This window comes from Neomonachus schauinslandi, chromosome 11 (assembly GCF_002201575.2).
Source record: "Neomonachus schauinslandi chromosome 11, ASM220157v2, whole genome shotgun sequence".
Classification (NCBI taxonomy): domain Eukaryota; kingdom Metazoa; phylum Chordata; class Mammalia; order Carnivora; family Phocidae; genus Neomonachus; species Neomonachus schauinslandi.
Genome location: NC_058413.1, coordinates 27,922,187 through 27,936,702, shown reverse-complemented (window position 1 = coordinate 27,936,702; position 14,516 = coordinate 27,922,187). Strand labels below are relative to the sequence as shown.

The 14,516-nt window shown below is 34.8% G+C and overlaps 1 protein-coding gene across 2 annotated transcripts in view; it reads left to right on the top strand.

The window, feature by feature from the left end:
* ELP4 (elongator acetyltransferase complex subunit 4) overlaps positions 1-14,516 on the top strand; it is a 250,305-nt gene that overhangs the window by 89,104 nt on the left and 146,685 nt on the right. For both annotated transcript variants that reach the window (XM_044919304.1, XM_021684719.1), the window contains exon 6: positions 11,570-11,654. In XM_044919304.1, coding sequence (XP_044775239.1) covers positions 11,570-11,654 — 85 coding nt within the window. The remainder of the gene's footprint in view (positions 1-11,569; positions 11,655-14,516) is intronic.

Sequence of the window (14,516 nt, the reverse complement as noted above, 5' to 3'; positions counted from 1 at the left end):
ATATATATATATATATATATATATATATATATATATATATATATATACCTGTAGTGTCTTTTTATGTTTAGAAGTGCCTAGAGAATGATGAGGGCAGAGCATCTCAAAAGGATGCAGAAGCCAGCTCAAAGGAGCTCCCACTGGCCAAGTCGGAGAAAAATTTGAGCACCAGAATCAATAATGATGGTAAATGGATTGTAACCCATTTAATAAAGCAGAAAGCCATGAATACATATTGATAAAAATAAATGAATGAAAAAGTTATCAAGGAACAAGATATTTACATAACCACGGAGTACCTTCCCACAAAATATTTATTGACTACAGGGGGAAAGAATGTTATGGTGCAGAAGCCTTGCAGACATAACTTTAATCAAGTATCAACAGTAATGGGCAAATTGAAATCGTGTATCATCTGATAATATGCAATGAGAATTCAGCAGCACTTCTGTGGTATATCTATTAACTATACCTAATTTAAATCTAGTCATAAGGAAACATCAGACAAACCCAAATTGGGAACATTCTACCAAGTACCTGGCCTGTAATCCTCAAAAGTGTCAAGACCATAAAAGTCAAGAAATTCTAAGGAACTTCTAGATTGAATAAGACTGAAGAGAGACATGAAAACTGAATGCAACATGTGATTCTGAACTGAGTGCTTTGCTTGGGACAAGTGGCAAAGCTTGCATGGGGTCTGAGGATCAGATGGTAGTATCAATTTCCAAATTATAATCAATATCCCAAGTCAGGTGGTTATATTATTGTTATGTAGGAGAATGTTTGTAGGAATCATAGCCTAAATTATTAAGAAGTGATAGGTCATCATGTCAGCAACTTATCCTCTAGTGGAACAGCAGAAAAAAAAGTTTCTATTTTAGCAACTTTTCTGTAAGTTTGAAATTATTTCAAAATTTAAAAAACAAACACATAGATGTGTAAATATGTTAATATCTTTAGTAAATTGAGAGTGTTTTTATTTTATTTTTAAGTAGGCTCCACGTCCAGCCTGGAGCCCAGCACGGGGCTTGAACTCACAGCTGTGAGATCAAGACCTGAGCTGAGATCAAGAGTCAGACGTTTAACCAACTGAGCCACCCGGGTGCCCCAAGAGCATTTTTAAACTGGTAACAAGTTGGGTATCCTAATACAAAATGGACAAAAGATAACAATGGGATGTTCTCGAAAGAAAAAACAAAAATAGCTAATAAGCCTCACTAGTGATCAAAGGAATGCAAATACAAACCAAAGATACCATTTTTCACTATCAGATATTTAAAATGATAATACCTTGTGTTAAAGATGGTATGGATGTCACTCATGTTAACCATAGGAGTGTACATTGTTAATTCTAGTAAAGAGTATCAAAAGTTGGAGTGTACATTATCATTGTTACCATTGTCCCATTTCTAGGAATTGATCATAAAGAAATAATGATACAAGTTAACAAAGGCGTGTATACAAGAATGATTATCATAATCTGTGTGCATTACTGAAAATCTGGAGGTAATTTAAGGATTATCAATATAGATTGGTTGATTAAATTATGTTGCATCTACATAGTGGAATACCTTGCTTGCAAAGGGAGGAGATAAAAACAAAAGAGATTATAAAACAATATAATATGTGTAATATATGATGTATATATGTAGAAAGTGGTCTGTAAAGATATACATCAGTAGGCTAACAGTAATTGTCTCAGGGCGTTTGAACTGTGGATGATTTGGCTTTTTTTTTTTTTTTCTTTTTCTTTTTAAAAACCTTCTTGTGCTACAGCATAGTTTAGATAGAAGCCCTTCAGTTAGACAATCTAGGTTTGAATCCTGACTCTTCCACTTACTAGCTGTGTGACATTGTACAAGTTACTTCTCGGGGCCCCCATTACTTAGGCTTCCATAAAAGTAGTAATAATAGAAACTACTTCTTAAGATTATTAAATGAGATAATAAAAATTTACCACTTAGCAAACATTGGCTAATATAGGGCTTAATGAATTTTGGTTTCCATCATTATTATTATTCCTGCTTATATGTTTGAAATTTATTCTAATAAACATTTTTATTAATAGGCAAATCAATAAAGCTATTTCTCCTTTGGGAATATAACTATGTAGGCAAATATTTATAATCTGGACAATCAACTTTCTTTTCCCTATCTTATTCTTTCTTTTGAGAAAAACACATTTGGAAATCAATTCCTCCTTAGATATGTCTGTGAATGAACAGTAGCCATATTTCCTGTGCCTCCCACACTACTTAGCTCACTCCTGAAAGCTTATTAAAAGAATGTTTCTTGGGCGCCTGGGTGGCTCAGTTGGTTAAGCAACTGCCTTCGGCTCAGGTCCTGATCCTGGAGTCCCGGGATCGAGTCCCACATGGGGCTCCCTGCTCGGCAGGGAGTCTGCTTCTCCCTCTGACCCTCCCCCCTCTCATGTGCTCTCTCTCTCTCTCTCATTCTCTCTGTCTCAAATAAATAAATAAAATCTTTAAAAAAAAAAAAAAAGAATGTTTCTTGGTACTCATTTGGCAGTTCTAGGTGGTACTGTTGTACTAGTCCCATTCCTTCTTAACTCCTTAGGTGCATACCTTGCTCCATCTTGTTATCCCACCTGACTTTCATCCATCTTGCCACTGGAGCATTATTATATTATATTTGACAGCATGGGGATTGATAATTGTTAATAATTACTGAGAATTGATTATCTCTCACCTTTTAACATATTATTTTTGTTATTTCATTTAATTCATGCAAAAATCTCATGAAGTTTATTATATCCCCATTTTGAACATAAGGAAAGAGACACAACAGGTTTAATTAGTTTATTTAAAGTCATACAGGGACTGAATCTCAAGGAACTACAAATAGCCAAAATAATCTTGCAAAAGAACAGGTTGGAGGTCTTATACTTGCTGATTTCAAAACATTTTACAAAGCCACGATAATCAAAGCACTATGGTTCTGGCATAAAGGCAGACATTTAGACCAATAGAATATAATAAAGCACCCAGAAGTAAACCCTTGCATATATGGTCAAACAGTCATCAGCAGGAGAGCTAAGACCATGCAAGGGGAAAGAGCAGTCTTCAGTAAATGTTCCTGGGAAAACTGGATATCCACATGCAAAAGAATGAAGATGGACCCTTACACCATATACAAAAATTAACTCAAAATAGATTAAAGACCTAACCATAAGACCCAAAACTATTAAAAGTTTTAAAAGAAAACGAAGGGGAAAATCTTCATGACATTGGACTTGACAATTATTTCTTGGGTATAATACTAAAAGCACAAGCAAAGAAAGCAAAAATAAACAAATGGGACTACTTCAAACTTCAACACTTCTGTGTATCAAAAGACACAATCAACAGAGTGAAAGGGCAACCTAAGAAATGGGAGAAAATAGTTGCAAATCTTTTATGTGATAAGGAATTAATATGCAAAATATATAAAGAACTACTATTCAACAACAGCAAATAGCCTGATTAGAATCTGGACAAAGTACTTGAATGGACATCTCTCCAAAGATGATATATAAATGGCTGACAAGGAAATGAAAAGATAATAGCACGACTCATTAGAGAAATGCAAGTCAAAGCCACAGTGAGATAATACCTCACACTCATTAGGGTAGCTTATCAAAAAAATATAAAATAGTGTTGACAAGGATGTAGAGAAATTAGAACCTTTGTGCCTTGGCGAGATTGTAAAATGGTACAACAACTATGAAAAATGGTATGGCATTTCTCAAAAAAATAAAAAATAGAACTATATGATTGAGCAATCCCATTCTGGGTGTATATCCAAAAGTATTAAAAGCAGGGTTTCCGAGAGATATTTGCATAACCATGCTCATAGCAGCATTATTCACAACAGCCAAGAGGTAGAAGCAATCCAAATGTCTAGCAATCGATGAATGTGATAAACAAAATGCGGTATATACGTACAATGGAATATTATTCAGTCTTAAAGGGGAAGGAAATCCTGACACATGCTACAACATGGATAAACCTTGAGGACATTATGCTAAGTGAAATGAGCCAGTCACAAAAAGACAAATACTATATTATTCTACTCATGTGAGGTAGTGGTTCTTTAGGTTTGGGGGTATGGGAAAGTTCAGGAGGGTGATGCTAATGAGTATAGCACTCCTTTCTGAAGGGATTAAAATATTCTAAAATTGATTGTGGTAATAGTTAACCTAACTGGGACACCTGGATGGCTCAGTCGGTTAAGCGTCTGCCTTAGGCTCGGGTCATGTTCCCAGGGTCCTGGGATCGAGCCCTACATTGGGCTCCCTGCTCAGCGGAGAGCCTGCTTCTCCCTCTCCCTCTGCCTGCTGCTCCACCTGCTTGTGCTCTCTCTCTCTCTGTCTCTCTGTCAAATAAATAAATAAAATCTTAAAAAAAAAAAAATAGTTAACCTAATTCTGAGAATACACTAAAGCCATTGAATTGTGCACTTTTTTTTTTAAGATTTATTTATTTACTTATTTTAGAGAGAGCACACATGGGGGTCTGCAGAGGGAGAGTGAGAGAAGCAGACTCCTGCTGAGTACAGAGCCCAATGCCAGGCCCAATGCCAGGCCCAATCCCACAACCCGGAAATCATGACCTAAGCCGAAATCAGGAGTCAGACACCGAACCTACTCAGCCACCCAGGCGCCCATAATTTGTACACTTTTAATGGGTGAATTGAATGGTATATGAATTACATCTCAATAAAATTGTATTAATAAAAAAATTAAAGGATCCATTGATTTTAGCCAGTGTAGGTCACTGGTGACCATAATAACAGTTTTAATGGAATGATGTTGGTATAAGCCTAGTTGCAATAGTTTTAAGTGAAAATATAAGGGAAGGAATTGGAGACACCAAATATTAGAAAACTCAGGGAGTTCTGATGCAGAAAAATAGAGTAGTAGTTGGCAGGGAAGTGGGACAGAAAATTTTTTTTATTTTCTTAAAAGGAAGAGATAAGAGTATGTTTATATATTTTAGAATGCATCCAGTAGAAAGGGAAAGTTAATGATATGAGAGAGAGATGGAAGAATTGCTAGAGTGACATCCTATGGGATGAGGCCTGGGAGCAAGTAGGGATACTGGGTTAGTATAGGTGTTTAAATAGTTCACCTGTGGGGCGCCTGGCTGGATCAGTTAGTAGAGCATGTGACTCTTAATTTGAGGTCATGAATTCAAGCCCCACACTGGACGTAGAGCTTACTTTAAAAAAAAAAAAATGTTTCATAAATAGTTCAACTATGGTAACGTGGGAAGAGAGTATTTGTGTTGGTACAGATGCTGATGGGTAGGTAAATGTAGTGATAGATGTCTCTGCTGGTTGCTTCTGTTTTCTCAGTGAAAGGTTATAAGCTAAGAATGAAGATGGGTAAGGATATTAGAGGTTTGTATATAAAAAGAGAAAGTATGAAAAAGTCATCGAGGAGGGTGAGACTGTGTATAGTGGGATTGCCAGGCAGTCTTAAGGGCCTATTAAAGTTTGAGGTCATGATTTTACACTGAGACCAGTCCACCTGGATGGGGCCATTTATCCCACCACTCTTAGCTGTACTGAGGCAAATGTGGAGTGGGCGGAGAGTTGAATTTTGCCAGAATAGGGGTTTTTTTGTTTTTTTTTTAAAGATTTATTTATTTGACAGAGACACAGCAAGAGAGGGAACAGAAACAGGGGGAGTGGGAGAGGGAGAAGCAGGCTTCCCTCAGAGCAGGGAGCCCAATGCGGGGCTCGATTCCAGGACCCTGGGATCAGGACCTGAGCCAAAGGCAGATGCTTAACGACTGAGCCACCCAGGCGCCCCTAGCCAGAATAGTTATGTTGAGCAAGTGAGACAAAGCAAGAGAAGAGCAAGGAAGTAGAGACAAGGATTGATCATGGATCAAGGTGGTTAAATAGTTGAAAGAGTGTATCAAGGGAATTGAGTGAAGAGGTGGTAGACAATGCTATGGAGGTCTTAGTGTGGTCAGATGATTACATATGGGCTCTAGGTGGAAAGATAGGAAGTGGCAGTTGTGGGGAGGAGAGAGCATGGATTGAGATTACATACGGATAGCAATTATTGATAATGGCAAGGTCTAAGATATGCTCATAAGAGTGAGCACCATAGGTAGGATGGAAACAAGATCATTGGGAGAGAGGTGGTCAAGAAACTGAAAGGCCAGGATGTTTGAAAAATAATTAATGATCCCCAGGGTTGGCTAGATGACAACAGTGATGGGTAGTAGGAGACATAATCTAATGACTTGTTTACATCAGTAAGTAAAGGAATCAGAGTAACGTTGAACTGAATTCTTTTTCATGAAAGACCGTAACCTCTTCAGTAGTATCTCTGTCAGACAGTGGATGCAATTCTTATATCCTCACGTTCTTAGTATTTTCCCAACTGTGGCTCAGAGGTCTGTGCTGGTCATTGTTCTCCTTGCATTTCTAGTCTCTGTATGTTCCACTCTTAGTTGAGTATTCATGGTGAAGAGAATCGAACTCAGTGTAATTAGGTGAAAAGCATCAGAAAAGAAAAATCTGTGACAGCCTTCAGGGTAATAGTAATGGAATTTTTAACTTGAAAATTACTTGTGAATAGACTTCACAGTCTTCATAGTCACATGCAAATTATATGCTAATATAACTTTAGCTCAGCAAACCATTTTACACAATTAGTTGAGACATTTGATATTGTGCCTACTGCCCTATAAGTATATCTCACTATTTGTCATAAATGAATACTTGAAATATATGTGTAAATAGAATTTTGGTAATACAAATCATATTTTCTCAATGATTTGCATAATAATATCAAAAATGCTTCATCTTCACTTTAAATTAATCCTAATTGGGAGTGATAACAGTTTTTCTTCCTAAGTATTTCTATCAAGTAGTTAAATCAATATTAAAATGCACCAGAATTTATTTTCAAAAACCCAGCAATTAATCATTTTAGTGAGAGAAATCAGTCTTAAAAAGGAAAAGTCATTTTTGAGCCATGTAATTTTAAGTCAGAAAGGACAAGAGAGATTATTAGTGCAACTCTGTTACATGAGAAAATTTTGAGCCCCAGAACAGAAAAATTGAATACTTTGCCTCATTATCACACATTTAGCTATAGTTGCTGATGTGGATTGACCAGGATCCCAGATCTCAAGCATATTTTCCACTGTGTTATGCTGATATCTCATTTATATATTGTATATCTACATTTTTTTCCATCTTGAATTGTCTTTATATGTCATGTACCAGTTAATACAAGTGAGGCCTATTTGTGAAGGTCTCATAGGAGCGACTAAAAAAAAATATCTTCCTAAAACTATACACCTGGTTACTTTGTGTTAAATGGAGTCACGTTCAAAGCTCGTCACAGCCACATTAGTGTATTTGAACCCACAGACTTCTCATTGAATCTGGATCTCACTCTGAGGCTTTATATTAGTTTAACTAAAAGAGCAGATAAGTTGAAGTTTTAGAAAACTTTTTAGGTGCCTCGTCTGTCACTTGATTGTTGTACAGCCTTGAACAAATCACTTAAGTCTCCAAAGGGTCTTAATTTTCTCTACCATAAAATGGAGCTAATGACTCTATTCACCTGACAAGGCTATTGTAATGATCAAATGTGACAGAGATACAAAACCTTTTTTGAGTATTTACTATGTCAGACACTTTACCAGTAGATAAAATCAAGTAGTTTTGATACAAAGAAATACCCAAGAGTTTCTTATCTATGTGTAAACGTTTCATTTATCAACATATATATAATAGTCTTTGTAATTTATATTTTCACAAATAAAATCTCGTCTTTTGGGGGCGCCTGGGTGGCTCAGTTGGTTAAGCAACTGCCTTCGGTTCAGGTCATGATCCCGGAGTCCTGGGATCGAGTCCCACATCGGGCTCCTGGCTCGGCGGGGAGCCTGCTTCTCCCTCTGACCCTATCCCCTCTCATGCTGTTTCTCTCTCTCTCTCTCAAATAAATAAATAAAATCTTTAAAAAAAAAATCTCGTCTTTTGTTACCCAAGCTTTTTTGTTGTTGTTCCATTTAAATTTATTCTTTGATCTTATTCAGACTTTGGTAAGTATTCCTTTGTTCAATGTTTGAGAAACTACAAGACAATTAACTGGTATTTATTATCTGCCTGAGTTATTTTCTAGATATACTGCATCTATATCTATAGCTAGGTATACTACAGCAGATTTTTTTTATCTTTTTTTTTTTTTTAAGATTTATTTATTTATTTGAGAAAGAGCGTGAGCATGGGGAGGAGCAAAGAGAGAAGGACACAAAGCCCAACTTGGGGCTCGATCCCATGACCCTAAGATCATGACCTGAGCCGAAATCAAGAGTCCAAAGCTCAATGGACTGAACCACCAAGGTGCCCCCCCCTTTTTTTTATCTTTCTTAATGAGTCTGACAAAATTACTTTTCACAGAAAAACCAATGCCATTTGTTGACAGAAACTGAAGTTCTCTGATGTAAATGTCTATCAGACCACCTGCTGAAAATTGGGTGGGGGAGATACTGATAGGTACAAAAGTCTCATTTCTTTCTGTCAGTTTTTTAAAAATGTTGAATTTGGTCATCAGAATATAGATTAGGGGCACCTGGGTAGTTCAGTCAGTTAAGCATCTTACTCTTGATCTCAGCTCAGATCTTGATCCCAGGGTCATGAGTCTAAGCCCTGTGCTGGGCTTCACGTTGGGTGTGGAGCCTACTTAAAAAAATAGAGAGAGAGATTTACACTTTGTGTTATTGGACCCCTTTTGCCCATATTTAATATTAATGTAAAGAAATAAATTACTGTCAGAAGACATGGTGATATAAGCAGACATGGAACAATTTTTTTTGACTGAAAAAATTTTAAATACTCGATATTTTAAAGGTAAAAATTAAAGTTCTAGTAATTATTTTTACATTCTTTGTACTGTTATAGTTTTAAAGACAAATTGTGGAATCTCAAGTTAGATCATTTTACTATAATAGTTGTTGAAAATTAAGAAAATCAAGGTAGAATAGTACACATGATTTAAAATGTGCTGCCTTTGGGACATGTTTTAAATACTTTGATAACCTAACCTTTGTTAATTGCTTGGAAACAATAAGGAGGACAGGGTCATATTTGTAACTAGATTTCCTTCAGCCAACTCCTGATTTTTACTATACTGCTAAACAGCAGCAAAAAAAAGGCAATAGCCTTAAAATTAAAGGGGTTTAATTTTTTAAAAATTTTAGATGACAAGAGAAAAAATTTTTATCAGTAAAAAATATTTTTATAAGTATTGCTGGCAGGAACGGTATCTCATGGAGATTAACAATACTCAGTAGTAGTTTAATATCAATAGCATATAAACTAGTTCAGTTTTAAATGCTATAATCCCATGTATCATAAATGAATATTATCAATTTATATACCTAAATATATATACCTAAATTTTTCCCATTTAATTTTTTATCAAAGTGTTTATTGTCCTAGAAATCTAATTACTTTGGGGTAGTTTATTACTTGTAAAGTTCTAAGAGTTGCTGGTGTCTGGATTATTTTATGTCAGTGTTAAATAAGGAAAGAGACTAAGATGTATTGGCTTTATGTGTTTATTTTTGTTCTCATATCAGACCTTTCCACCACCTTTGAAGAGAATCTTAGCTTTACTATAGCTACCTTAACAGACTGGGAGAATACAAAATAAATAACCAGTTGTACTGGTTGAGTGGTGGCAACAAAAAACTAAGAAGTAATTTATGTGTGTGTTGTCTAGTAATGTACCTCAGATAGCAAATTTACTACCAGGCACTTAAGGCAAATGTTATTATTGAACAATTTGGGGCAGAAGGAAAAATGCTTAAGAAACTTTCTGTAATATATGAAATAATGTCTTGAGTAGATTCATTATTGATGGATTAGAATGAACTGGGTATATTCTTGATCCACCCTCCTTTAACCCATACTGACATTCGTCAAATGGTTGGCTGAAATTCATTTCATAATCTGGGACCCTGGAGGAGATTTACCCCTTGTGCAAACCTAATTGACCCAGATAGGAATTGAACATGCTGCATTCAAACAGCAGTACTGTCTTCTGAAAGTTGAGCTAGCCGGGACAAATACGTTATTTATTTATTCATATATACTTATGTATTTATATATATTTATATATTCATATATTTATGAAAGAGTCACACCAGTGCCATTATGGAATATCATTTTTTATAGACATATTTCTTCATTCATTAAACTGGAAAAATGTGTCTGTATAATCCAATCCCTCATTGAAAATGGAGAAATAACTATATGTGAAATAACCATACTTGCCAAAGCCTTCAATTGGAGTCATATTATTTGTCATAATATTTGTTTTGCACATAACGGCATTCCTTTCTCTTGATTTTCTTTTTTGTTTTTGTTAGGTGCTTTGGGGCTAGCTCTGGCTGTTCAGTAAAACATTTACAGAGATGTGCAACAGGCTGAACAACCTACCATTGATTTTGCACATTAAGTAGTCAGCTGCTTTTCCTAACTTGTTAGGTTCTTTAATGTTGCATGTGTGTTCCAAATTATATTTCATTTTTTCTTTAGGGCACTGATTCTGCATATGTGATTGCTTTACTTAGGATCAGAGTAAAGCAAACACTTTTGTATTTTTAAGGACACGCACAGCTTTTACAGCATTCATCACTTAAACATCGATGAAATAGCTTTGCTCCAGAACCTCATTATCATGACAGTTAATGTTCAGCCATAGCACGCAGGCTGTGCGTTATCAAGAATATTAAATTCAGTCAGTGTTAAACCAGATGTTCTTCACAGTTACTAAATTTTTTTGAGATGTTTCATAACATTGTAAAAACAATTTTTAAGTAAGCTCTCCACCTAACGTGAGGTTTGAACTCACGACCCCAAGATCACAAGTCTCATGCTGTACCAACTGAACCTGCCAGGCTCCCTATTTTTGTAAAATATTTTAAAATAGTAACACTAATACTAATATTCATGTGAGAAATAATTTGTCTTCTTGAATTCATACATTTATTTTATTATTTTCATTTTAAAAACAAAGTGGAAATTATACTCACTTGTCTTCATAGGCCTTAAAAGATCAAATTTTTTTAATTACTATTATTTTAGCAGTTTGTTCTAAGAAAATTAAAACTTTTCTGGAAGATGAGCTTAGGTGATTGAGACATTGATTCAGGTGTACTTGGCATAGCAGTTCATTAACTACGTGTTAATTATCTATGATTACTCCAGAAAAGCTATATGATCTTTTAGGTTGCTTCATTAAATCATTAATTTTCTTGGAGGTAACTAAGCTTGACATAATTAAGCCATCTCAGTCTCCACAGATTTTTATCTTCCCATGATGTCAAGAACACTGGAACACTGAGCTAGTTAATATAAGGCATTGTAACTTACTCCCTGGGTGTATTGACTGTATATTTTTAGATTATTTATACTATTTTGGTTCATTTTATGTTATATTTAATCTCATAAATTTCCTTAATGTTATAGCTTAGATTTTGAATTTCCTGTGTAATAAGCCCACTGATGTATATGAACCACTTCTTACCAACAGTTCTTTGACCCACGGCTACAGAAAGCTGCTTCAGTTTATCCAGAAAGTCATATATGAGGAAGGATTTGATGGCTCCAATCCCCAGGTATTGAGCACCTTCAAAACCTTTTATAATCATGTATGTAATGTTGCTTTTAAACTCTCTAGAGGTAAACCCAGAAGGTTTTAGAATCATCAACAGTGAACAAACTGTTCCCAAACTCAGAAGATGTCAATAAGCAGAGCACAGGCAGCCTTAGTTTAATTGTTAATGTGTATTTAAAGTTTTAGCTAAGTTCTCAGTGGATGCACAGAAGATGTATACACACATTGTCAACATAAATTATTTTTAAATATGTATTTATAGCACCTGGAATTAATAAATAGCCACATTTGGAAAATTACTCCTAAATCTGCAAGACTTGTACTTTCTTATCTAAATTTTTTATATTTGTCATTCAGTCTTTAATTGAATTACCTTATGAGTAAGGATTAATTATTTTAAGATTTTATTTCTTATAACATCATGCTTTGATTTGTTTCACTGAATAAAAAATGCATTTTTAGGGCGCCTGGGTGGCTCAGTTGGTTAAGCGACTGCCTTCGGCTCAGGTCATGATCCTGGAGTCCCGGGATCGAGTCCCACATCGGGCTCCCTGCTCAGCGGGGAGTCTGCTTCTCCCTCTGACCCTCCTCCCTTTCATGCTCTCTGTCTCTCATTCTCTCTCTCTCAAATAAATAAATAAAATCTTTTAAAAAAAATGCATTTTTATTTGCTGTCTTAAAATATTTTATAACTTAATTATTTCTCTGTAGCGTCTAAAAACAGAAGTTTTTAAATTCCCACTATTAATTCCAAATTCCTACTATTAAAGATGTTCCGGTTAGTTTAACTTAAACAAAATGAGAGAAATTTTATTTCTAGATATCATGCCTTTCAGAAATCTTTCTCAGTGATTTTAATTGCTGTAGCTGCTAAAGATTTGCAGTTTATTATTATTATTTTAGCAGAATTATTTCCAAAGCACCAGTATTTTTATTGAAGAAAGCAAAGAATCCAAAAGTCTTTTTTTGGCATTATCAACTATATTTGCTCTTAATCCATAAATTGTAAGCATTCTTGTAAATTTTACTAAGCTGTATTTAATGTTTCTTTCCACAGCAAGATAATTTTTAAATTTGTTTTGATCATCAGTTTAATAACAAGTTGAAAATACTTATGTGTGTGGTGAAGCATACACATTTATTTATAGAAGGCTCTTCATGTATGTTACAGTTTTTGTGATGGGCCTTGGTTTTTGTTACAATTTTATCTTGCTCATTGTTGCTCTGTTTTTGGTCCTAGCTAAGATTTATGGGCACTGTGTCCGCCCTTTGGTGGCATTGCCTGTCAGGAGAGGTAAATTGGTTCCTGACAGACACCTCTCCCCACTTGCTGTGGTTACTATAGAAACAGGCATGTCATAACAGTTCCTATGATACAGTGTGCAGAGCTGCTCTTCTTGCAGAATGATGACACATCTTCAAAGAGCAGGAAATTTTATAAAATGCAAAACAGCAAAGGCAATAGCAAAAAGATATACACATACTTGTGTATATATGTATATACACACATATATGTACACACATCTACACACATCCGTCCAAAGGACCCTTGATCAGTAAGCTACTATTGGAGTGGAATGAAATGTTTGTTTTCTTGGTTATTTATTTGAGTATGAAAAACACCACCATTTTCAATAAATAGTATTTTATCTCATGTAAGTTGATAAACAACAAACTGAACTGGTTTGTCTCTCTGAACCAGAGGTTCTACAACTATTGACTTACATAAAGATTAAACAGAGTTGAGGTAGATATTTATATGGTGAATACCAAGAATGCTGAAAAAAATTTACAAATGCCAGTAAGTTATAAAATTCCAATTTTATTGGAACAAAAGCATAAATTTTATGTTGTGTTTTTTTGTTACTATATTTCTATATTGTTATATTATAGAATGTATCATTTGCTAAATTACCTCATCTGTACATCTGTCTCAGAAACTTTAGATGAGTTCAAGAAGCCACAAAAATGCATCTGTGAAGCACTACTTCAAAAAAATATTATTCCTGAGTCAAAATAATGTTCTGATCCTGAAATAAATCCTCCTTTAAAAAAAAAAAAGATTTTTTATTTATTCATTTGAGAGAGAGAGAGAGACAGAGAGAGCACAAGCAGGGGGAGAGGCAGAGGGAGAGGGAGAAGCAAGAGTCCCTGCTGAGCTGGGAGCCTGACGTGGGGCTCAACCCCAGGACCCTCGGATCATGACCTGATCTGAAGGCAGACCCTTAACCGACTGAGCTACCGAGGCGCCCCAAATCCTTCTTTTTAAAAGGAAATTTTCATCTTATTTTCTCTATTACATTTTCAAATAAGCTTGTATTTTCAAATAACCTCATTTAGTTTATTTGAAGTAGGCTATAAGAAACTGAGTATTATATATTATATAATTACCTTGGTAGTAAGTAAAGTATTGTAGCTCATCTGTAAAGATACTTGGAATGGAGATATTTACAAATTGCTGTCATAATTTCATTTAAGTTATGATTTTTTAAATATCTAAGAAATGTGCAATAAAAATGAAATTTGAACATTGATTTTACTTAGAATACCAGATTAAATATTTTAGATGTTCTCATAGGAATAAATTTAACTATTTATTGTTCAGCTTTCCACAAAAGTTTATTTTATAAATTTTGTTATGTCTCACGATGTGCCCCATTATTATATGGCATAGCAAAGGAATTATATGTCCAAAACAACACAGGAAATTTGTAATTCAGCCTTTGTTTTTGCAATTACTGTCATTTTTTAAAAAAATATAAATGTATTCCCTATGTTGAAGTATTATCTCAGTTATGTTCTGGTGTGCTGAGTACCTACCTTATTCATTCATTCTTTGGCTTAACATTTTCATTTTATTTTC